Consider the following 23,486-nt stretch of genomic DNA (forward strand, 5'->3'; position numbering starts at 1 on the left):
TGCCCTCCCCTCCAGCCCTTGATAAGGAGCTCTGAGGATGCATATTGAGGGATGAAGCCGTGGCCCCTCTCACTGCTCTGTGACTGAGTGTCTGCTTCTTGTTTGGCTTCCTCCACTGTCCCCTCACCATGCAGGAGGCAGCCAGGGCCACCAACTCTCCCAGAGGTGAGGAAGGGCTTCCCAAAGCCCCCACAGGGGTGAGCATCACCACCAGCCCAGCACCTCATCCCCTCTTGGCTTTCCCTTCCCACCCCTCCAGCTGACACCTGTCACCTCCTGTTCTCTGTGTCCCTCCCTCCCTGTTGGAACCCTGGATGCTGAGAATTTTGGGCTTTCTGTGCTGCCAGGCACTGACCCCCAAGAGAACACTGCATTTGACCTGAGGCCATGGAGAAAGCTTCCAAAATTGAATTATAGTACTGGGATTATGGGTGTGGAGTTTGAATAGAAGTGGGTGATATCACAGGGTGAACACTCAGAGTTTAAGGGTTTAGAATATAGTAATAGAGATAAAGCAAGATGGAGGTTTTAGAGCAGAGCTGGTCCTTCTTCCTCACCTTCTTCTCCATGGGGTTGGGTGGTTTTGTGTAATTGGATTAAAAAGTCCACATTATGGGGCACAGGTGGTTGGTTATTGTGTTAAAAGTAAAAATAATTGAGGTGTCATTTCTTAATTGGATATTTTATCCTTAAAAGGCCTTGCAGAGAGAGAGATGGGGCTCCATTTTTGTTTGTAGAACTCATGGTTTGTGAGACTGTAGCAGAGATAAGAACTAATAAACATCTGAGCCAGAACAAGAGATACCATCTCACACATTTAATCCCGAGCCTGGCAAACAGAAGTTGAGACTCCACTCTCTCCTGCTGCCTTCTTGGAGGCAAACACCCCCAGGGCTGAGGGGGACTGGCCCCGGGGGTGCCTGCAGCCTGCCTGGGGGGCAGAGAGGGGCAGGGGTGCAGCAGTGCCCTGCCTTGCCCCCAGCCCTGTGCTCTGTGGCAGAAATGGGCTCTGGCCCCGAGGAGAACCCTCAGAGCTGCACCAGGGGCACTGCACAGGAACCTGCAGCTGCCAAACCCACCAGAGCTCCTCCTGCTACACTCTGGGCAGGAGCAGCCATCCCCTTGCCATGCTGACCTTCCCTCACTCCCTGCCCAGCCCTGGGAAGCTCCATGGCTGTTAAACACAATTTCTTCAGTTATCTCCTCTTTAGTGGTACCCTGGGTGGCGTTTGGCCAAGTGTAACACATCACAAAGACAAGTGTAACACATCACAATTTCCTCCTGGGCATTTTGAGAAACTTTGGGCTGCTCTGGGCCAGAGGCTGCCTTGCCCAGGGGGTTTGGGCTCAGGGGGACACCTGGAGCTGCTGGAGGAGGGGAGGCAGCCCAGCTGCTCTGCTATTTCTTGTCATTGCTGCTGGCAAAGGTGAGGAGATCCATGGCTGTGACCACGCCGAGCACCGTCTGCTTCGTGGAAGAGTTGCCATTCCCACTCACTGGAAGCACAGAAAATTCCACCTTAGTGGCAAAAAAAAAAAAAAAAAGAACACCATCACCACCCCCACCTTCAGCGCCTTCCAGCTGTGCAGAGGCTGCTGTTCTTTTATTAAAAGAAAACTCTAACAGTGACAGTGTCTGCCTGAGCTCTACCTCCACAGAAATGATGGTGGAGCCTCAGTCAGGTCACTGTGATCACTCCAGAGAGGTTTTTGCTGCAAATAACCCACCTTTCCCAGAGCAGGAAACTTAATTTCCCAGTTGTTTTAGCCAATCTCTGTTCCAGCCCTGCTCCTATCACCACAGAACTTTTCAGAGCAAACTAATGAGACTCTCAAAAAGCAGCAGTCAGGCACTTTTCTGCCCTGTTCTCATTACATCCCACACCACCATTAATGAAACAGCACTTCAATAATTGTTTTAACTGTCTGATAAATGTTTGCTTAAATAAAAATAAAACTAGCCACCAGAGCCCAAACACAAGATAAAATGCAAGCTCCAAAGGTGTGGGAATAAAGTAATAAATAAGGGAGTAACTGTGACAGCATTAGAACAGCAGCTCTGGAAAAGCAAATGGGTGTTGCTTGAAAATCAGAGCAAGAGCTGCTGCAGACAGCTGGCTGATACTTTTTGATGGGTGCCATTTAATTTGATGATACCATTTAATTTATATCAAAACGTGATACAGAAGAGATATTCCTTATTTTATGACAACACAGCTGAGAAAGGAAACTCTGACTGGCATTAATTTTGGTGACTGACTTGGAAACGTGCATCAAAGGCAGTTTTGAGTGGCAGATTTTTGTTTGCAACCTGTTGTGGGAACATGGATGGGCTTGCAAAGCTCCAGAGCTGATGGGGCTCTGGGGGAGCAGGCCCTGGAGAGGGAAGGTTTGGGATGTTTGGGTTTTGGAGGCCCCAAGTTGAGCAGGCATCCCTTGATGAGCCACCCACTGCTCACCTGAGGGATGCTTTTCATGCTCAGTGTGCAATCCCATCAAATCAGCATAATTACACCCTTCAGCCCTAATTCACAAGACCTAAACTTGGCTCTTCTGACTGCTTTTTGTGTTGCTCATTTTCCCAGCCAAGGTCAGATCTGTGCTCCTTGTGGTGTAATTGCACTGGAAAGGTGTGCCAGGTCAGGTGTGCTGAGCAGCCCCTGCCACCACACCTCTTTTGGCTCAGAGGAGGCACAAGGGCTGATCCCTGCTGGGATGTGTCAGCAATCCTGATGCTGCTGCAGGTGACTCTGCTGGGTTGGCTTGCACACCAAGGGGAAGGTGGCTGTGCAGTGGATTGAGAATAAAACCAATAAAATCTGCTTTAAAGGTGCTGCCAGACTGGCCCAGCATCCCTCCACCCAGCCATGGTGCAGGGCAGGCTCACACAGCTGCCCCAGGCTACACCAGTGCCCCTGATGACCCACAGGGCTTGCTCATGGCCCACCCCAATTCTTCTCAGCTTTCTCACTTTAGGTGCCTGAATTCCACCCAGGCTTTACCTGATATGGCCAAATGCTCCTTCTGACCTTGTCCCTGGGCTACAGAACTCTACAGAGATCCTCCTTGCTTGCTTTGCCCCTCTCCCCTCATCCCTGTGGTGTCAGGAGGAGCCATGGGTAAGGAGTGGGCAGTTCAGGGCTCTGCAGAGCAGAAACTTCTGGAAGCTGCACAGGTGCAGCAGCTGCACTGAAACCCACCACAATCAGCTTCAGAATTTCCCTCTCCCCTCTCAAACACTTGTGCCAGGAGTTCCTGCAGGTACCTACACTGTGTCTGCTCGTGCACAACGATGGCAAAGTGGTCGTTCTCCAGGAGGCAGGAAAGCTTCCCAAGGCTGTCCTCTGGGCTGACCTAAACAGGGCAAAATTCAACATTTAACCTTTTACTTCAGCTGGCAGTGGCTGAGCTGTGATTTTGGAGGGTGCTGATTCCCCAGCTGGATGAAATCCCCTGTCAGTGCTTGGTGTGAAAAGCTCTGCAGGGCTTTTACAGGTGCTTGTCCTTACTCTCATCTCCAAGATGTCACCATGGCCCTCCCCACTCCTCTCTGCCTTCTCTTCTCCCACTCCTCTGACACCCCAGGGTGCTGCTGGTGTCCCTGTCCTTCTGTCCCTGTCCCCAGCCAGGCTGACACCATCCCCAGCCTCAGTGGTACCTTGGAGAACTGGTCGTAGGTGACCTTGGTGACAGGGTCTGAGAACTCCACATTTCCATCCTGCACAGAGCTCAGGGCGTTGCTGAGGGTCACCATGCCCAAAATAAGCCTGTAAGAGAACAGGGAGTTTTCCAGAAGGTCACACCTGAGGTGGAACACACATTTTATGCAGGGGCTGAACTGCTCTGGTTGAAGTCAGTGACCAAATTGCTGCAGTCAGGGAGAGGCACCAGGTTTCTCCTCACTTGGGCAGAACAAGGAAGGCTTTGTCCTCACCAAGCTGTTGGTTTCACAGCAGTTAAAATCTGCTGCTGCAGCCCAGGATTCAGCAGCTGGGAGAAGGAAAACCCATGGGCTCTCCAGCTGCTTATTTGTGAGGGTTTCCCCCACCTCTCACTGCCCTGGGCTTGCCTTGCCTGTGCACTGACCCAGCATCTTCTGCTTTGATGGGCACTGGACTGGGCTTTAACTGGATCTTTTACAGGAGTTTTGTTGATGAATCTTCCCAAGGAGGCAGATGATATTTTTAAAATTATCAGAGTCTGTCACAGACAACTTTTATGAAAAATCTTTTCCTTAGGATTTTTCCTCCTGAGAAGCTGAGAGGCCTCAGGAACAAAATGTAAACAGTGATTATCTGCTGCTCTGAAATGCAACAGATATATCTGTGATTGGCTCATGTTGGTTTGTTTGTAATTAATGGCCAATCACAGCCCGGCTGGCTCAGACTCTCTGTCCAACACAGAAGCTTTGTTATCATTCTTTCAGATTCTATCCTTAGCTAGCCTTCTGATGAAACCTTGTCTTCTATTCTTTTGGTGGAGTTTTAATTTAATATATATAATAAAACAATAAATCAGCCTTCTGAAACATGGAGTCAGATCCTCATCTCTTCCCCAATCCAAGAACCCCTGTGAACACTGTCATAAGAGTCCAACACATTTACCCATGAGTGAATGGGACCTGAGCTTCATCATGGCTGATTTTTCTGTCCAAATGCCCATCTGCAGTGAGCAGAAATAGTTACCCTGACTCAGCAACAACAGGAGCTTGGTCATATCCCTTCTCCTGGAGGATCTCAATTGCCTTTTGGCAGCTGACTTCTGGGAGGAGGATGAGAGGGGCCGAGAGATTCAGTTTCTGCACCTTGATGTCCCACCACCTGTTGGGAGACAAATGGCAGGGCTGAGCTGTGGCTGCTGCTCAGCTGTGGCCTTCAGCAGGGGGACAAGGCCAGAGGAGATGAGGGACAGTCTGTGTGCCTGAAAAGCCAGCCCCGCTCCTAGAGCCAAAGCAGAAATGCCACCACGGCCAGGTCTTGTTGAAGCCAAGCTTTCCCTGTGCCCAGTGTTCATGCAGCTCCAGAGGCAGGGATGAGACCAGCAAGGTGCTGAGCTGTCCTGAATCCAAGGAAGGGCTTCACTTCAAGCTCAGGAATGGGAGACCTACCAGTTTGACTCCTTTGCTCTGTATCCTTGGTCCTCACAAGGCAGCATTTGCAGCTCCTGCAGGAGAGAGCCTCGCAGAGATGCTCGTGTGACTTATGAGGGACAAGCTGAGCTGGGTTGTGGGGCAGCACAAGCAGCTCCCAAACATCTCAGCCCTGAGTCCTTGCAGAAAAGGCACTGCTGGAGCCTGGAAGGGCCAAGAGCAACTCTAACCAGACACAAGAGGCCTTGGAAATGTGTTAAGTTTTTAGGAAATATTTTACAAGAACTTTTGGTAAAGGAGAAGGTGACATCGGTAAAACTGCTGTCTTTAGGGTGAGATCAAGAGCTTTTCTAAACAACTGGCATTTGCCCAGCCACACATCAACTGGCATCTGCAGTTTTCCTGTGACTCCCTGAGGGGACTCTTTCCCCATGGTATCCAAGGGGCGGCAGAGTTGGCCAACTTTTCTGGCCAGCAGCTCTGGAAGGTGAAAAGTTCCTGTTTTTTGCCTGAAAAGAGCTGCAGAGCTGTTTGAAAGGGGGCTTGCTACAACAGGGACCCACCTCCCTAGCAGCCTGATGGTCCTTTGAACATCAGATGTGGAGCAGAGAGAGGTTTCCAGAGGGGGTTTTAGGTGGCCTGGGCTGCCACGTGGGAGTGGAGCAGCTACTTTGGCACAGAAATGGCTCCTTTATAGACTTTAATTGTAGAGCTGAGAGATAACCACTCAAAAGAGAGGAGCTGACATCACAGCCTCCCCAGAGGGGTCTGGACTTTACTGTGTTTGTCCTAAACACTAAAAAGGAACATTTTCCTTTGAAGATAATGAATTCCAGACTCAGAATGCTGATTCCCTCAGCACAGTTTATCCCAGCAGAAGTTGTCTTACCAAGGCTTGTGCTCCTGGGCGTCATTTAGGAACCCATTTTTTATCATCCACTGATCATTCACAAATTTGGACCTAGAAATCACCAACAAAGAGCAACTCTGTGAGGCTTCCAGAAGAAGTTTTGTGCAGCAGACCACAGCACTGCCCCTGGGGCTCTCATGATTTTTGCAGCTGGCTGCTCTCAGCCCCTTTTAAGGTCAACAGGAGCATGGGGTGCTCAGTAACTCTTTGAAGCACTCCAGCTATTTGCCTTCCTCACTTTAGGCATGCAGGCTCAGAAAGTGCAGCCTGGCTGAGTCCTGCTCTGTGCAGTGAGTCAGAGAGGAGATAATAAAGAGAAAATAACCCCCAAGTGTCCCAGCACCCATCCCCTGGTGGCTGCCACGCTGGTGTGCTGTTCCTCCCTGCGGTTTATTTTGCTTTTTCTCTGTGGTCTTCCCGAGGGAGACTCCCAGCTCTGGGCTCACTCCATGTGCCTTACTATTGGATTTATTGGGGTTCTGCTGAGCCCCAGCTGCTGTCCCAGGAGGCCCTGGGAGCAGGGCAGGGAGCAGGACACTCACATGTAGTTGCGGACGGAGTCGGGCAGGATGACAACGCAGCGCTGGCCCTCCTGCAGCTCCCTGGCAGCTCTCACAGCTGCAGACATGGCACTGCCCGAGCTGCCACCTGCAGGGACACCAAGGACAGGGGGACAAGGGTCAGGGCTGCCCAGGGCCGCTGTCCTGCAGTGGGAAGCACAGATAAAGGTACAGAGGTGGCACCTCGCTTGGGACACTGGGATGGGAGGACAGTCAACCCCAAAGCCTTGTAGGGTTTAGGGCCAGGCAGAGGTGGGGACTGGTGGGATGTGCTCATATTGGCTTTGGAGCCAGTGTGAAAGTCACCTCATGGACTTCAGGAACCATTTCTTGTGGGCAGACCAAGAAATGGAGACCTCTTCTGAGAGGTGCCATGCAGGGACATTGAGAACACGCTGCCCACACCACACCCTCCCTTTGCATGAGCAGAAACCACGCCAGTTCTGGAGCTTCTGGCTGACATACTTGGCAGCCAAAGACTGGCTTTAAATGCACTGTAAAGACTGAAAAAAAACCTCCCATAAACATTTCATTCATGCTTGGAATACCAGGCCAACATGATGGGAAGGCCTGAATGCTGCCCGTGTCTGTGTGCACGCATGTGGTTTGCTGCACGTAGGGAAAGCAGGTCCCTGCTTTACAGGGGCAATTCCTCCAGCACCAGTCTGAGCACTGGAAGTCAGACACATTCCACTATCTGTGTGCCAATTACAGCCTGCATTCAAGGCAGCACGTATTTTACAGCAGGTTAATTATCCCTGGGTCACATTTTTCAAACAAACGAGGAACAGCCCTGAAAAATGCAGCTCAGGGAACACGAAGCTGTTCACAAATTATGGTTGAGTTCAAACAAGTGGTTTCTGTTGAAACACAGTGACTCCCTGCCTGCCAGGTTAAATCAACATTTAAGTGTTTCATTACATATATATAGGCTGATCTTTTCCAAAACTCTCTGGATATGAGTGCTCAGGGCTTTTATCAGCTGTAACTACGAGCCTACGTGGTGTCTGCTCCTGGCTGCAAACCTGTGTCTGTTTTCTTGGCGTCAGGGAAGGCTGAAAACAAGGCTGATGCTCTGTGGAGGCTCTCAGGGTACAGGCAGGGTCTGTCTGAGGGCACCTGTTCATTTTGGGAAGCCAGAGGGATCACTTACAGCTTGTTGGCACGGGGAGAAATACTCAGTAAGAACATCTCACACTTTCTTTGCTTTCAGGCCTTGCTGGTCCAAAGCTGGCACCTCTGGTGTGGCAGTGACACTGAGCACGGCCTCACAGAGCTGCTGGCACAGCCCAGCTGTCCTGCCCTGAGCCCCACTAATCCTCCCTGCAGCCTCTGTAACTCTACACTGCCTGAAGATCCAGTTCCACTGCAAAAGTGCTCCAGTAAGGAGAGAATAATTCCTTCTATAATTACTGTGGCTGGTGAGTCAGAGCCCAGACCAGACTGAGGGAAACACCTCTGGAGCCTGCAGTGACCTCTGCACAGCCCCACGCTCAGCCTTTCAGCCCTGCTGACCCAGCTGACACAAAAATGCAGAGGGCACCTCCTCTGGAGAGTTTTGGTCCCAAAAGGATGAGGTTCAGAGGGTTTGTGAAGGGGACAGACTGCTGTGGCTGCACTGTGCTTACCACACAACAAGCCCTCCTCTCTGATCAGCCTGCGGGACATGAGGAACGAGTCTCTGTCGTTGCTTTTGTACCACTGATCCACCACCTGGAAGGAAAGCAAGGTGCATGAGTCTTGGAAATGTCATTTCAGGCTGCCCTGACCCTCTGATGCACACCATGGTGCTGATGCCCACATCTGGCAGCTCTGAGCTGCCTTCCACACTTGCTGAAAGCATTTGTCAGAACATCCATGTGCTGGAGTTCTTGCTTGCAGACACCCACACCTTTCCAGCACCCCTTCCTTGGAGAGTTAGGGATGCCTGACAGGTCCAGAGTTAGGATGTGGAGGAGTATTTATGATGTCCCAGGTCAGGGGACAAAATTATTCAAAATTTGCCAAAATGAGATCCAGCTACAAGAATCAGTGTGGATTATTAAGGTGACAGCTCTACAGCGAGGTGCTGACAACAGGGATGTAGTCAACACCTGAAAGCAGAAATAATCACAGGTCTGAGGCTGTGAGGGACCTTTCTAGAATGAGGCCAGGGCAACACAGGCAGCCTGTGTTAGGGTTTTAAAGCTCTGTGGCAGCTGATACACTGAGAGGGACTTGACAACAAGAGCTGCAAGGTTCATGATCCGCTGTCTTGCTTGGATCTTGTTGCCCAGCCTGGGCATGGTGCAGGATTTCTGCTCTCTGTGTGTGGTGCCTGAGGCACAGGAGGCTCAGGAAAGAGCAGGCGATGAGGAGCAGCCTCAGCACAGACATCTGTGTGACCACAGCCAGAGGGGCATCTCTGAACAGTGGTGAGGCTGAGCAGAGGACACTCACACTGTGTTCAATGCCTGATTTTCACCTCTATCTGCCTTCTCCTTGGGGGTCACTGTCATTGTTTGGCACGGGAGGAATTTAGGGAAGAGAGGCAAAAGGTTTTTGTCTAACTGACAGTTTGTTGAGCCACTGAGAAGCTGAATACACCTCTGTGAAAAACACATGTTGTTTATTTCTTGGAAAAGTGGAAGAGTCTCCATAACCTTAACAAGAGGGACTTCTGTCCCTAAATGAACTGAGGAAAGACTATTTTAAAGGTAACAAACCGACTAGAAATTTTAGGTTTTGTTTCTTTACATTATCAGTGAAAAAGAAAAGGTTGTGAGGGGACACGAAGTGTTCTGAAGGGTTTCTTTTGATTCTTACTACCTTTTTTTTCCCTTTTAATTACTTTTAATAAAATTTTCTTTATACTCTTTTAAAGTTTTGAGCCTGCTTTGCCTATCTCACAGCAGGAAGTGAATGCATTAGTGATTGACCAGCACCAAAACCTACCACACTCTTTGGTGCATTAGCTGGGAAATTTTTAATTTGAAGAAATCTTAAATTAACAAACCAAAACCACTACAGTCAATTATAATCAGAGTTACTCAGAAAGTAACTGGGTATCCCAATCCCCCCATAACAACTTATTCTGCACTGGGAAGATACATCAGGACCACCACACCTCTGGCCTTGGGAGCAGGCTGGATGGCAAGGTAGAGACCCTTCCTCAGAGAGTCACCACATTTCTCTTCACAGAGAAAAGCAAGGCACAATTATTCCCAAGAATATTTCTGGGTTTCACATTCTCTGAACCTCAGAGAAAGGAAAAACAATTCTTATCCCATTTGCTGTACCTGTGTTTGTGCAAAAGTAGAATGCAATGTGGATATTGTTTACCCAGAGTGATGGTGTTTTGTTTCCTTGGCCTGTCAGGGCCAGGTGTGTGTGTCAGGACTGTTGGGTGACAGTCATGAGATTCTGTGCAGTTGAGTGCTTGGCAGATTCAGTTTAGATGTAATGTAATATAATGTAACATAATATAGAATAATATAGTATAATAAAGTAATTAATTAGCCTTCTGATATCAATGGAGTCCTTCTCATCATTTCTCCCCACCACGAGGGTTGGCCTGCTTCAATATCACAGGGTTACTCACAGATCTGTCGAGGACAGTGGGGATGAAGTCGTGCCCAATGCCCTCCACCTCGATGGTTGTGGTGTTGGTTTTGTTCATCTCACTGGGCAGGGCAACGATGGAGCCATCAGGGTCCACACCAACAATCTGGGAGGGAAAGGCATTTTGTCAAATAAATGGGAATTCACAAACAGCCAAGCACAAAACTCAAAGGAAAAGTTACCCTCACCCCTACAGATGGATAATGAGATTATTGGCTCTCACAATTAAAAGATAACTATTGTGTGAATATTAATAAAAGCTTTAGTGATGCATAGTTATGTTATTTAGTTTAGATGCCCTCTGCTCTCCCCACAGTTCCCTTTCCCCCTGTATTGTTGCCATCACACAGCCTGGGCTGTCCAGGACAGGTACAAAGAAGCTGCACAGGTGTCCCTTGCATGGGGCAGCTGGGAATGGAAGAGCTTGTCACTGGGGCATGGCAACAGCTGCCCTCCAATCCAGTTACAAGAAAGCAGTCTGCACTGATAAATGGCACAGAAGAGCTGACTGACAGACTTTGGGAGGGGCCAGGGCTGGCTGGTGCAGCCCCCAGGGGTATAAAAGACTGAGCATCCATCTTGAGGAAGACCCAAACATGATATCCATGAGAGCAGTTCCCAGCACTGCAGTTTTTTCCTTATGGAGTCCTTTGGTGTATTTTTGTTAAGCTTTAATAAACCATTTTAAATTCTCAAAGTGAGCAGTTGTTTCTCACACTGATCAGCAGTGTTTCCTTCCCCTGATATTCATTAATATTCCTAATCACTGGCAGCATGGAGAGCTTCCAGGATAAAAGGGTGCTGTTTTTCACTGTCTTCTTAAATAGATCCTAGGTAGTCTTCAGCTGTTGCAGAAGTGACTGGTGGCTTAAAATGTTATCACTCTCAAGGTGTTTGTCATCACCCCCTTGGCAGAGCCTGCCACTTCCCTGAGCACAGTGCCAGAGCTCCTTAATCTGCTCTAGGTGAAGCCAGCAGTGAGCTCAAACCTGTGGAAACCTGTGGATGCACACATCCTTTCAGGATCTAGCTGTGCTGGCTGATGGTGATTTCTGGTGATTTTCCCCGGATATTTACAGCTTTGTGTTTGGGCTGAGATGCCTCCCTGTCACTGTGATATTTTCTGAAATATCCTCTTTGTTTGGGATTTTCATCTGGGAAGCTGAGAGGCCTCAAAAAAGAATGAAAGCAACAATTATCTAATTGCTTAGGAATGTAGTCTAGAAATCGTTTACCAACAAATAAAGCATCTTTGATTGGTTCCATGTGAATGGTTTTTAATTAATGACCAATCACCATCAGCTGTGTTGGACTGAGGCGTCAGTCACAAGTTTTTATTATTCATTCTTGTTTAACCTTCTGATGCATCCTTTCTCTTTCTTAAGTATAGTTTTAAAATATAAGATAATAGTATAGTATAGTATATAGTATAATAGTATATAATATAGTATATATTATATACTATATATAATATACAGTATATAATATAGTACATATTATACAATATAATAGTATATTATAACATATAGTATAGTATATTATAATACTATATAGTATTATATATAATATATATATACTATATAATGCTATAATACTATAATACTAATACTATATACTATATAATACTATATAGTATATATTATATTATATTATATTATATTAGTATATAATATAGTATATATTCTATATTATATATAATATACAGTATATAATATAGTATATATGATATAATAGTATATAATATAATGTCAGCCTTCTAAGAACATAGAGTCAAATTCTCATCTCTCACTGCATCCTGAGAACCTCACAACACCACACATCCCTCAACATAGCTTTAGGTGCAGAGAGAAACTACTGCCTCAGGTGAGCTGTGGGGTTAGGCAGGACAGGACAAGGGGGAATGGCTTTGAGCTGAAGGAGGTTAGATTTATATTGGATAATAGGAAGAAATTTCGTTGTGAGGGTGGTGAGGCCCTGGCACAGGTTGCCCAGAGAAGTTGTGGCTGCCCCATCCCTGGAATTGTTCAAGGCCAGCTCTGAGCAACCTGGTCTGGTGGAAGGTGTCCCTGACAATGGCAGGAGGATGGAATGGGACAACCCCCAATGTCCCTTCCAACCCAATGTCCCTTCACTCTGTGATTCCATGAAAACCCCGGCAGTCCTGCCTCCAGCCTTACCTTGCACTCTGGGCACTTCTCCTTCAGCTTCCTGGCCACGCCAGTGATGGTTCCTCCTGTGCCAGACCCAATCACCACCATGTGCACCTTGCCTGCAGACCAGGGGGCAGAGAGGTTTGCAAGGGCTCAGCACAGCCCCCAGCAGGATCTGCCCTTTATTCAGAGCCCTGTGTCCCCCAGAGCCCCTGTGAGCAGAGGCTAGGCAGAGGCTGTGCTGGTGTCACAGCCTGGTCTGTGCAAAGCTCAGATGAGCTTGCAGGAGCTGAGCACAGCTGATCCTGCCTCACTGCAGGGAGCTGAAGGTGACCTCCAGATGTCCATGATTTCTGCATCTTTGGTTCTACTGAGCAGAGGGAACAGCTGAAGCTGTGTCAGGAGAGGTTTAGGTTGGATATTAGGGAAAGGTTCTTCCCTAGAGGGTGGCTGGGCACTGAACAGGCTCCCCAGGGCAGTGGGCACAGCACCAGCCTGGCAGAGCTCAAGGAGCGTATGGACAATGCTCTCAGGCACATGGTGTGACTTTTTAGGTGTGCAGGACCACAAGATGGACTTTGATTATTCTCTCCAACTCAGAATATTCTGTGATTCTATGGTTTAAAGGGGAGGGAATATCTCAGCACATTCACCCCTTTCAAACCACAGCATATCAAAGCAAGTCACACATGAATATCACTGACAGGCACAACCTCCAGCCTGTGCTGCATCCACAGGAGGCAGGGCTGAGCCCTGCCCTGGCACCTGCCTCTGTCAGATGCTGCCCCACTGGCATGGCTGAAATTATACAGATTTAGGGCTGGAAGGAGCAGAATTGGAGTCTGGCCTTCAAAACCTGATGCTGCAGCTGCATTGGGAAAGGGGGACCTGCAACCCTGGCAGCCAGCTGGAGCAAACACTGACACTGTGGAGGAGGCAAGGCTGGGACTCTTGTTGCCATTGATACCTGACTGCTTTACAGCTCTGATAACAGCTCTCCAGTTAAAATCCTTCAAGTCCTGGTCATGCTTTACATTGCTCCAGAACTGGCAATAAATGTCACTTCTATCTGCATAAACATGGACTGGGACAGCCCTTTATCCTCCCCCAGTCCCCACTTCCAATGGCACTGGTTTGGGAGGCTTTGATTTGCAAATGAGAGTGCTGGATCAGACACAGCCTTGCCATGCCCTGGTGGATTTATATTCCCCTCCAAAGCCTCATGGGATCTCTTGTGTTCCCAGCTGGCAGGTTACAGAGTGGTGTGGTCACCAAGAGGCATGTTCTGTCTCCTTTTGGTACAATCTGAGTTTCTTAAGCCTCTGGTGTGCCCCCCCAGGTTTTGCAATGGGAGGGGAGAGCTGGGAAGCCCTGCAGGCTGAGGTGGCTCTGGAGTGGATTAGGAGAGGTTACAACACTCTGTGTGTCAGTGTTATTAAGATAATGCTGCGTCTGCTCCTCCAGAGGGCCTTTGGGCTGTTTCTAGACATTCAGGCCAATAAATTATGTAAATGAAGCCTCTCAGAGAGGGTTGCAGCCCTGTGCACAGACAGTACCTTCACACTGCTCCAGGATCTCCTCGGCCGTGGTGTCGTAGTGAGCCAGGGGGTTGCTGGGGTTTCTGTACTGTTTATTCCAGCAGAGAACAGCAGGGTTACCATGGGAAGAGCTGGTCAAATACCTAACTAGCAGCAGCTCCTGACAGAGCTGTACCCAAAGCATGCAGCTGCCCAGGGGAAACCCACCCCACCAGGACAAGTCACTGGTGTTCCTCCTGTTTGGCGCTTTGGGACAGATTTTCAAGCCCACTTGGGAGGTTAAATGTGCCCACAAACACTCACTGTCCAGCACTTGGTGCCCCTTAGGTGTGGGGATGGTTCAGAGGCTGTTCTGATCATCAATCAGCTCTCATGCACAGAGGGATTTTGCAGCACTGATGTTTTGTGCACCCCATGTTCACACCCATGGACCAAAAAATGAGTTGAAAATTTCATCCAGTTTTTGAGCTATTTTTTTTTTTTTTCTCAGAAGGAAGGAGCTTGCCTGATTTTCCTGCACTTCAGGGGCTCCTTGCTCAGGGGTCAAACCAAGTGCCCTCCTTGGTCCTCCCAAGTGGACCAAATCCCCTGCAGGAACCTCTGGCATGAGTCACCAGGGTTTGCCCTTTACAGCACGAGGTTTATTTTCGAGCCTGCTAGCTAGGCTTAAAAAGTGGGGTTTTTTTCAGGTCAAAGTTAAATCTGAAGCAATTTGAGGAGTCTGAATTGTGCAATAAAACCCAGCCTCACCCACATCCAGGCTTTGGCAGAAGTGTTGCAGGTTTGGAAGTGCCCCTTATTTTGTTTCTGTCCCCCTGAGCTTTGCAGAGGGGCGATTAAATTTCAAATGCCACAAAACACTGACGAAATCTGCTAGTCCAAATGGAGCCCCCAAACACAGGCACACTTGGAGAACACCCTATAAACCATCTTGGGAAAGGCAGGCAGTGGAGGGATGGTCTTTACCTGGTCCAGGATGTGAGAGTTTGGGATTTGACTTTTCAACTTCCAGGCCACGCGGACGTTGGACTCGGGAGCATCAAAGCGAGTGCACGGTGTCCTGACGATTTCAGCACCCAGGGCCTTCAGGATATCGACCTTTGGGATGAGAAGAGGAGCTGCACACAGCTGATCCCACTCAGGGATGGTAACCTGAACCTGCAGGCCCAGGGCAGTGCCAGATGCCGGAGCAGCTTTGCATGTGGGAGGCATTTATCATGTGGAGATACAATGTCCAATTCTGGGCTCTGCTGTCTCTGACAAGCTCCAGCAGCCCAGGGCCTCCTGCCCAAAGCTGGCACGTGGATTTGAGCCTGGCCTCGTGCCCTGTCCTACTTGGAGGGCAGGATGGGGACAGGGTGGGGGGAGGTGACAGTGTGCTGCTCCTTGGAGCCAGAGGAAAAGGGCAGAGGGAGCTGGACAGGGAACAGGGTCTCCTGTGTGCTGGGCCTGGAGCCCCAGCATGCAAAGGGGAGATAAAGAAGCTGGTTTTGCTCTAAGTCCCTTCTCTTCTCTCACCAAAATCAGGGAAGGAGCAATCAGTCCCTGGGAGATGGGGCTGTCAGTGGGACAGAGGAGTGTTGGGACACCTGGAGATGAAGCCCATGGCAGCTGGAGGTGGCATCTGAGTTTGAGTGAGATTTGGGTTGAATTGAGAGTGACACTTTGGAGAAGGGCTCAGTCCTGAGCCAGGTCAGGGTGCCTGTCTGGCTGCACTGGCAGGAGTTCAGCCGAGCTGTCTGTGAGGTCTTGGCTCACCAGTGAGGGATTTCTGCCATCTCCAGGACTCTGTGTTCACCTGACAACCAGCTCTCGTGCAAGTGACTTGAGACACCACCCTGAGAAACAGCTCAGGCAACTCTGAGTGTCTCCAGGTGAAAGAAAACAATAAACACACAGAGGCCAAGAGACCTGTCAGATGTCAGGGGGGCAGTGAGCAGGGCTGGCAGCAGAGCCCTGCCTGCTTCTCCTGCAGTGCTTCACATGCAGCGGAGCCTGCTCTGTCCCTGCACCCACACACTGGGTTTGGCTATCTCACCATCCCAGCTGCACTTCTGACACCAGACAGTCACCAGGCCACCACAGGCTGCTTTTTTTTCCCTCAAGAGGCAAAGTTCTGAATAGCAGCTGTGGCAGTGGGTGGTTGGCTTTTAAAGGGCTCCAAGGAGGGAGAGGCAGGGAGGAAGGGAAGGGAGGGAGGGAGGGAGGAAGGAAGGGAGGGAGGGAGGAAGGAAGGGAGGGAGGGAGGAAGGAAGTGGCGGAAGGAAGTGGCGGAAGGAAGTGGCGGAAGTGGCGGAAGGAAGTGGCGGAAGGAAGGAAGTGGCGGAAGGAAGTGGCGGAAGGAAGTGGCGGAAGGAAGTGGCGGAAGGAAGGAAGTGGCGGAAGGAAGGAAGTGGCGGAAGGAAGTGGCGGAAGGAAGTGGCGGAAGGAAGTGGCGGAAGGAAGTGGCGGAAGGAAGTGGAAGGAAGGAAGGAAGGAAGAGGAAGGAAGGAAGGAAGAAGGAAGGAAGGAAGGAAGGAAGGGAAGGAAGGAAAAGGAAGGAAGGAAGAGGGGAAAAGGAAGGCGGAAGGAAGGAAGGGGAAGGAGGAAGGGAAGGAAGGAAGGGAAAGGATGGCGGAGAGGAAGGGAGGAAGGGAAGGGAAGGGAAGGGAAGGGAAGGGAAGGGAAGGGAAGGGAAGGGAAGGGAAGGGAAGGGAAGGGAAGGGAAGGGAAGGGAAGGGAAGGGAAGGGAAGGGAAGGGAAGGGAAGGGAAGGGAAGGAAGGGAAGGGAAGGGAAGGGAAGGGAAGGGAAGGGAGGGAAGGGAAGGGAAGGGAAGGGAAGGGAAGGGAAGGGAAGGGAAGGGAAGGGAAGGGAAGGAAGTTCCCTGGTTGTGGGGTAAAACCATAGAGAGAGAGCTCTGACCTTCTCCATGCTCATTTTCTCTGGCAGGACGATGATGCAGCGGTAACCCTTGAGTGCAGCCACCAGTGCCAGCCCAATCCCTGTGGGGTGGGGAGCACAGGGAAGTGGTCGGCACCAGAATTTGGCAATTTGGTAAGAGCAACCCTCTCCCCTGGATGGAACCATGGAGGGGTCACTGCCCAGCCACAGGTGAGGGCATCCTCCATGAGCCCCCTGGGATGTGCTGGGAGCACCAGGGAGAGTGGGAGGATGTGCTGACAGCCAAGTGGAGCTGCAGCATCACTCCTGCTCCCAGGAGCTCCTCATTCTCACTGAGAGAATAGGGAGAGCTTTACTCCCCGCACCGAGGCTCAGCCACCTTCCTATGGGTTTGGAAACTCAGGAAAGTGGTGATTTTCCTTTCCCTCCCCTCAGTTGCGGGGGACAGACAGACAGACAGGACTCTGCATATTTATCCATGACACCTCTGCTCCAGTTTCACTGGGGTGATGGATGGAGCCAGTTGCTCCCAGCCAGAGCAGGAAGGTGAGGCAGCAGGAAGGAGCAGCCTGTCCCTGCCAGGGCTGCAGGGAGCCTGGTGCCATTCCAGCTGCCCCAGGCAGGCAGGGAGCCAGTGTGATCCATGTGGGACACAGCTCTGGGAGAGCACAGACCCCCCTGGCTCCATGTCTGGGGTGACACAGTCTGGTGGGGTGACACAGTGGCACCAACAAGGGCAAAAATCACAGGAATTCTCTTCCAACCCATCAGGGAATGGTCTCTGGGAACCTCTGAGAATTCAAAAGCTTCCCAGCCTGAAAACACCCAGGGTTGCCCCAGCTCCTGATGCTGTCTGCCTTGGTACAAGGAGACCTTCCAGGCACACCTGTGCAGGTGTGGGACCCTCACAGGACCCTCAGGAATTTCAGCAAGGAGGCATCTCAGCATCCCAGGAAGCCCATGGCCACCAGGAGGGGAGCTGAGGGGAGGATGGAGCCAGAACCCACCTTGTAACCCCAAATGCAAATCTCTGCTCCTCAGAAATTGCCCCCTGCCCAGTTCCCAGGCAGAGGGAGCATCCTTGCCCTTCCCACCTGTGTTTCCTGAAGTGGGTTCAATCAGGGTGTCTCCTGGTTTGATGATCCCAGCTCTCTCTGCATCCTCCACCATCCTGAGGCTGATCCGGTCCTTCACGCTGCCCCCAGCATTGAAGTACTCACACTTGGCCACTGGAAAGGGAAACAAAGGGGAGACTCCATCAGGCACCAGCTCCCCCAGGCCTCATTGCAGTGTTGGGACACCTCTTCCCCCTCTGCAGGACTGTCCTTTCCTCAGGGGAATGTACCCACTATCTGCTTTTCTGGGATTATCCATCAGCACAGAGTCATTCTTTCTCCCATGTTTCCTCCACCCTGGATGGGTTTGAAGTCAACCTGGACAGCCCAGGATGGGTTTGAAATCAGCTGGGCATGGTCACTGCAAGGTGGAAGGTCCCACAAAGGCACAGCACTCCTTGAGGACTCTTCTGTGGGCAAGGGATAGCAGCAAGGCCTCACTGTCTATCCTGAGGCATTGAGGTTTTTAACAGATATCTAAAAAGCTCCCCTTTTGCAGTGATCTGTAGTCCTGACTGAGGTGTCATAAAAAATCCCAAACAATAGAAAGAACATTTTCAAGTGTCAGGCAAAATTACAATTTTTTTCACTGAGCTAGCAACAAACTAAGAAACTTTCCAAGGCACATTCAGATTGCAATGCAAGGCACATCCCAGTCCTCATTAGGGCCTCCATACCACAGCATTCTTCTTACCAAGCCTTTGATGCACATCTGCAGCTGAACTGGTGCTACTGAGCTCTGTTTTATGGACAGCAGGGAGAAATGGGGATTTCCAGGGGTGTTTTTTCCCTTCACCCTGGCAGACACAGCAACCTGAGGCTGAGAAATCAGCCCTGCACCTGAGCAGCCTGAACAGGAAAGGAAATCTTGTGCTCATCATTACATTTCATAATGCAAAATGCCACAGCTCCAGCTGCACGAGGATGCCTGGGGGCACAGAAAACACCAGGCCATCCCATCCAGCTGTGGCTGCTTCCTTTTATTCCTGTGTTTGCTGGGAAGGGGCTCTGTGCTGACACAGAGCTGCTCTGCTTGTTCTGTTCTGCTTCCCCTCCTGTGCCAGGGGAGGGAGACACCATCCCAGAAAATGGGATCTGCCTGCTTTTCCCAGCACCTAAAGCACCAGCCATACACACTCCAGAGGTGCACCAGGCACTGCACATCTGTCCTCCCACCCCCATGGTGTCCTGGTGTCCCCTCAGCTCTCACTGTGGGCAGGGTGAGGCAGTGCAGTGTGCAATAGCAAGCCATGACTAAGAGCTGGAATCTTAGGGGAAAACCATCCTCGGTTTTTCAGTGTGGAGGTTGCAGGGCTGGTGGCCCAAGGATCCCAGATGCTGAGAAGGGATCAGGTGGGAAAGCCCAGGGTGCTTTCCCTGGGCCTGTGTGCTCAGTGGGGTCTAGCTGCCCTTATAGTTATTCATAGTTATTTAATTTAATCATAGTTATTTCATAAATAACTATGTGGTCTGGCTGCCTTATAGTTATTCACAGTTATTTAATTTAATCATGGTTATTTCATAAATAACTCCGTGGTTCCCAGCTGACACACAGCACTGCAGGGCTCTGCTGTGCCATGAGTGCTCAGCAAGTCTCTCCTTACTCAGCTGTGTGACACTCCTGGCACTCTCTGCCTCACAGAATTTGCCTTTCTGCCCAATTTGGACCAAATTAATTATCAGGGTTAGGAGTTATAGGAAAAGAGACTGAAAAGTCCACATGCACAGATCTGAGTTTATCGTCCTTGTGATTGTAGGGGACCAGCCTAAAGCCAAGCCCTACATGAGACATCACCAGCAAACATCTCCTTAGGGAGAGGACTGAGATCCATCCCCAAATTTGGGCCAGCTCTGCTCTGAGCTTATGCTGCTGTTATTTGGCAGGAGAGATGCCCCACTACCATTTCTTCCCTGCTCATTGATGCTTGAAACCCCCTGTTTGGCCCAAGAAATTACTGCCTAACAGGCAGGAGAGCCCAGCATGAGCCACCTCTGCCCCTCCCCATCTCTATTCCTCCAGCACCCCTCACCCTCACCTCAAGGCATGCAAAAACCTGCTGGCAAGGGGACACTCACAGAGCTCACACTTGAGCCCATAGGACTTCCCAATCTTGTTGATTTGGACCATTGGGGTGCAGCCAATTTTCTTGAGGATATTGGGCAAGATCTTCTTTTCTTCTGTCCTGAAATAATGCAGAAAAAACAAACAAAAAAAAGTCAAATCAAAGCTATTTTTGTGCAACATGAACCAAGAGAAAATCTAAGTGAGGTTTCAGCAACTTTATCAAGGCCACCAAAATACAGCCCAGTTCCAAGAGAAAAAGTCCCCATCAACAATTAGTGGCACCAGGAGTTTGTTACAATTCTCCATCATGAGTTATTAGGGGTTTTTTTAACATAAAAAAGTAAGCTAATTAATTTTCATGGTTGTTCTGAAATGCCTTGCTCTGCAAAACCCTAGGCCAGATCTGTAATGAGTGAGAAGATGCTGGCAAGCCTTAGGATTTTATGCTGTGGGTGAGAAAACCAGGAGACACAGCATGAGGCTCCTCCTCTTCTCCCCATCCTGCCCAGCCCCATCTCTGCTCCCCACATTTCCAGCTGCCTCTGGGCCAAGTGCTCTTGCCCAGGACTGCCAAACCTGCAAGGATGGCAGCAAGACATCAGAGAAGCTCAAACCTCAGAGGGTTCTGGGGGGTGTTTTGCAAACAGTTGAACCCAGCTCTGTGATCAGTGAGATCCAGCTGCCCAGGTTTGCTCCAGCAGGAATCAAAAACCACAGCAAGAGCAACCTGAAAAAAACCTGTCTGGCCAAGACACCTTGCCAGGGAACTCACAGCCCTGAGCTCTGTCACAGATTGACAAGAGCTGTGTTTGTTTGGACCACATCATAAGCTGTCATGGTTTGATGCTGGTGCAATGCCAGTGCCCCCATGAAAATATATTCTCCCCAGTGGCTGCTGTGAGATGTGACCAGGAATAGAGCAAAGCAGGCTCAAGCTTAGAAATAAAGAAAAACACTTTATTAACCTACAACTAGATGGAAAAAGGAACATACACACAACTCAGAATGAAAACCTTCCAAAACATTCCTCCTCCCCCCACCCAATTTCCAACACAGCACAGTGAGACAAAACCTTGGATTCTGCAGGTGTGATACAAACACCTTCTGCCCTGCAGGAGTGCAGGGGTTTAGTGAAGGACTTTACTACTGAGAGGCTCCAGGCTCCCTGCATCCCTAGCCCAGAAATGATGGGATGTGCTCTTACCCTTCTCTCTGTGGGAAGGGTTTTGCAGAGACATCTCAGGCTCCACTGAGTGCTGCCAAATGTGAGGCAACACCACAATAAATGAGCTCCCCACAGCTGCTCCAAAAGCCACTTTTGAAATGCTCAGGGATTTATTTCAGTGGGGCTGAGCCTTGGCTCCTTCAGGTAAAGTTTAACTGAGCCTGGCTCTCTTGAGGGTGACCTGAATTCCTGCACTGCACATCTGGATTGCATCCTGCAGGTGCTGATGTCAGCTCAGGACAGCAGACAAGGATGGTTTTCCCCTAAGATTCCAGCTTTTAGTTATGGCTTGCTATTCCTTGAGTTGTCCGGGTGAAAACCAGTCCTGGCAAAGCAAAGGATTCCTGCTGAGGTTAGGCTGGGTCAGAACCAGCTCGAGGGGTGGCAGAACTAGTCTACCTCTGTATCTCTCGAAACAATTTAAATATTTAATGTTCTTAATTGAAATAACAACCTGTCTCCTCCCTGTGCTTCTACCCCCAAAACTCAATCAGATTTCACCTGGGAATCTCAGGAAGTCCAGAGATTTTTGCTCCATCTGTGGCTTACCCAGAGCAGGGAAAGTAAACCACGTCTCCCTCCATGCCCTGCTGCAGAGCTGTGACATGTCCCAGTGTGTTTTTTTCCCTGCCACACAGGGGGTTATGTTCCAGCTCCTGCCCCAGCAGGGCTGTGTTGGCCCCCTCAGCCAGACTCCATTCCCAGAGCAGCGTTTGGGAAATGTCTCCCCATCTCCTGTCTAGGGGTAGGATGGGCCCAGCCACTGGCACTACCATGGCACCCTGATGCTAAATTGTTTACAAAAATATAATTTTATCCTGCTCAGAATGATAATTGAGTGGAAAAAAAATTCATTTTGACTGAAACTGATGCTCTCCTCAGGCACCAGCTGCAGGGGTGGCACTGAGCCATGCACAGCTTGCTGGATCAGCTCCAGGGCTCTGCATTCCATCCATTCATTCCTCCCTCCTGCATGGGCCAGACCCAGAGGCTGCTCTGGGCTACCCACATGCTGGTGGCTGTGCCCTGGCCTTGTCCTGCCTGGCCCATGGTCAGGCATGACCATGCAGAGCAGGGCTGCACCTCCCATGGCCTCCAATCCCTGGAGCTGCATTCCAGGAGTTTTACTCCACTGGCTGGAGCTGGATCCCTGCTTCACATCTCTGCACTGCAGGACGTGTCTGCAGTTCCTCTGACATTTATGGGAGAGCCTTATCTTTAGTAGCTTGTCTGTGTCTGGTTTGCAGGGTCATTAAAGCACCTCTTGTCAGGACTAGTCTGGGCCCTCACGTCACCCTGGGAGGGAACCTGCTGCTCTGAGGGCAGGAACAGCTCAGTGCAAGCACTTTTCTCTGCACTGGGGCCATTTGCTGCTGATATAAAAGCCAGGCCCTGGTAATCCATTTTTGTGAAAGCCTCTCAGCCATCTAAAATAAGATGCCCCAAACAAGGAGATGCTGTGGAAAACACAAAGCCTGAGACTCGAGCCAGCCACATCTTTCTGCAAAAATAAAAGGGAGTGAAAAAATCTTCTTGGAGAGGAGCTACTAAGCTGCTTTTGCCATTTGGAATATAAACCATCATTAACACAATAGCTGGCTTCTAGCCATGACCATCCTGGTGTAACAACAACCTCCAGGAAAAGGTGCTGAGCTTCACCCTGAGGAAAGCAACATGGAGGAATTACTTACAAGGGAACACAGGAGTGTGGAGACTTGCTGGCAGGAGTTGTGGCTGTCCATGTGCACTTACTGGGCAAGTTTGGGAGGATCCAGGTGCTGTCCTGACCACTGGCACCCCCGCCATTCACCAGGGGGCACTTCTTACCCAGCTCCTGTGGGGTGGAAACAGAGGCCACATGTCACTGTGATATTTTCTGAAAAATCTCTTTGCCAGGATTTCTTTTCCTGGGAAGCTGGGAAGCCTCTGCTTCTCCATGTTTTGCTATATTGGAATGTGATTTGGAGAATTGTTTACCCAGCATGTGAATTGTTTTTAATTAATGGCCAATCACAGCCAGCTGGGTCAGGCTCTCTGAGTCTGTCAGGAGATTTTATTATTCATTCTTTTCCAGCCTTCTGTCTGTCTCTTTTCTCTTTCTTTCGTATAGTTTTAGTATAATGCAATGTAATGTAATGTAATGTAATGTAATGTAATGTAATATAATACATCAAGCTTCTGAGAACTTGAAGTCAATTCTCATCTCTCACCTCATCCTGGGGACCCTCAAAACACCACAACAATTGGTGACTACAGTCACATAGACAGCTGGGAGAAAAATAGCTGCAGAAGGGGAAAAAATGGCATTTGGCTGTGAAGGGAGGGTGGCCAGACTGCTTGGAGCATCCTGATG

General features: G+C 49.8%; 1 protein-coding gene across 1 annotated transcript; it reads right to left on the bottom strand.

Moving 5' to 3' along the window:
- Nucleotides 1-425: 425 nt before the first annotated feature.
- Nucleotides 426-22,953, bottom strand: LOC135444395 (cystathionine beta-synthase-like). The gene is made up of 15 exons (XM_064705991.1): nucleotides 22,825-22,953; nucleotides 19,920-20,026; nucleotides 17,823-17,957; nucleotides 16,750-16,829; nucleotides 14,814-14,945; nucleotides 13,866-13,935; nucleotides 12,337-12,428; nucleotides 10,140-10,265; nucleotides 8,188-8,272; nucleotides 6,542-6,647; nucleotides 5,979-6,050; nucleotides 4,686-4,820; nucleotides 3,659-3,767; nucleotides 3,270-3,354; nucleotides 426-1,497 (listed from the first exon to the last, which is right to left on the bottom strand). Exons 2-15 carry the CDS (start codon nucleotides 19,969-19,971, stop codon nucleotides 1,400-1,402), a joined length of 1,377 nt encoding a protein of 458 aa, XP_064562061.1. The 5' UTR covers nucleotides 19,972-20,026; nucleotides 22,825-22,953; the 3' UTR covers nucleotides 426-1,399.
- Nucleotides 22,954-23,486: the final 533 nt, after the last annotated feature.

This window comes from Zonotrichia leucophrys, chromosome 1 (genome assembly GCF_028769735.1).
Source record: "Zonotrichia leucophrys gambelii isolate GWCS_2022_RI chromosome 1, RI_Zleu_2.0, whole genome shotgun sequence".
Lineage (NCBI taxonomy): Eukaryota > Metazoa > Chordata > Aves > Passeriformes > Passerellidae > Zonotrichia > Zonotrichia leucophrys.

Bases quoted from the DNA above. Each gene is read 5' to 3' on its own strand.
- LOC135444395 (XM_064705991.1), bottom strand. From the start codon at position 19,971: ATGGTCCAAATCAACAAGATTGGGAAGTCCTATGGGCTCAAGTGTGAG. The intron at 16,830-17,822 runs GTGGGAAGGGCA...CCCACCCCACAG, and splicing joins ACCCACTTCAGGAAACACAG to GGATTGGGCTGGCACTGGTG. The intron at 8,273-10,139 runs GTGAGTAACCCT...CTTTCCTTCCAG, and splicing joins CCACTGTCCTCGACAGATCT to GTGGTGGATCAGTGGTACAA.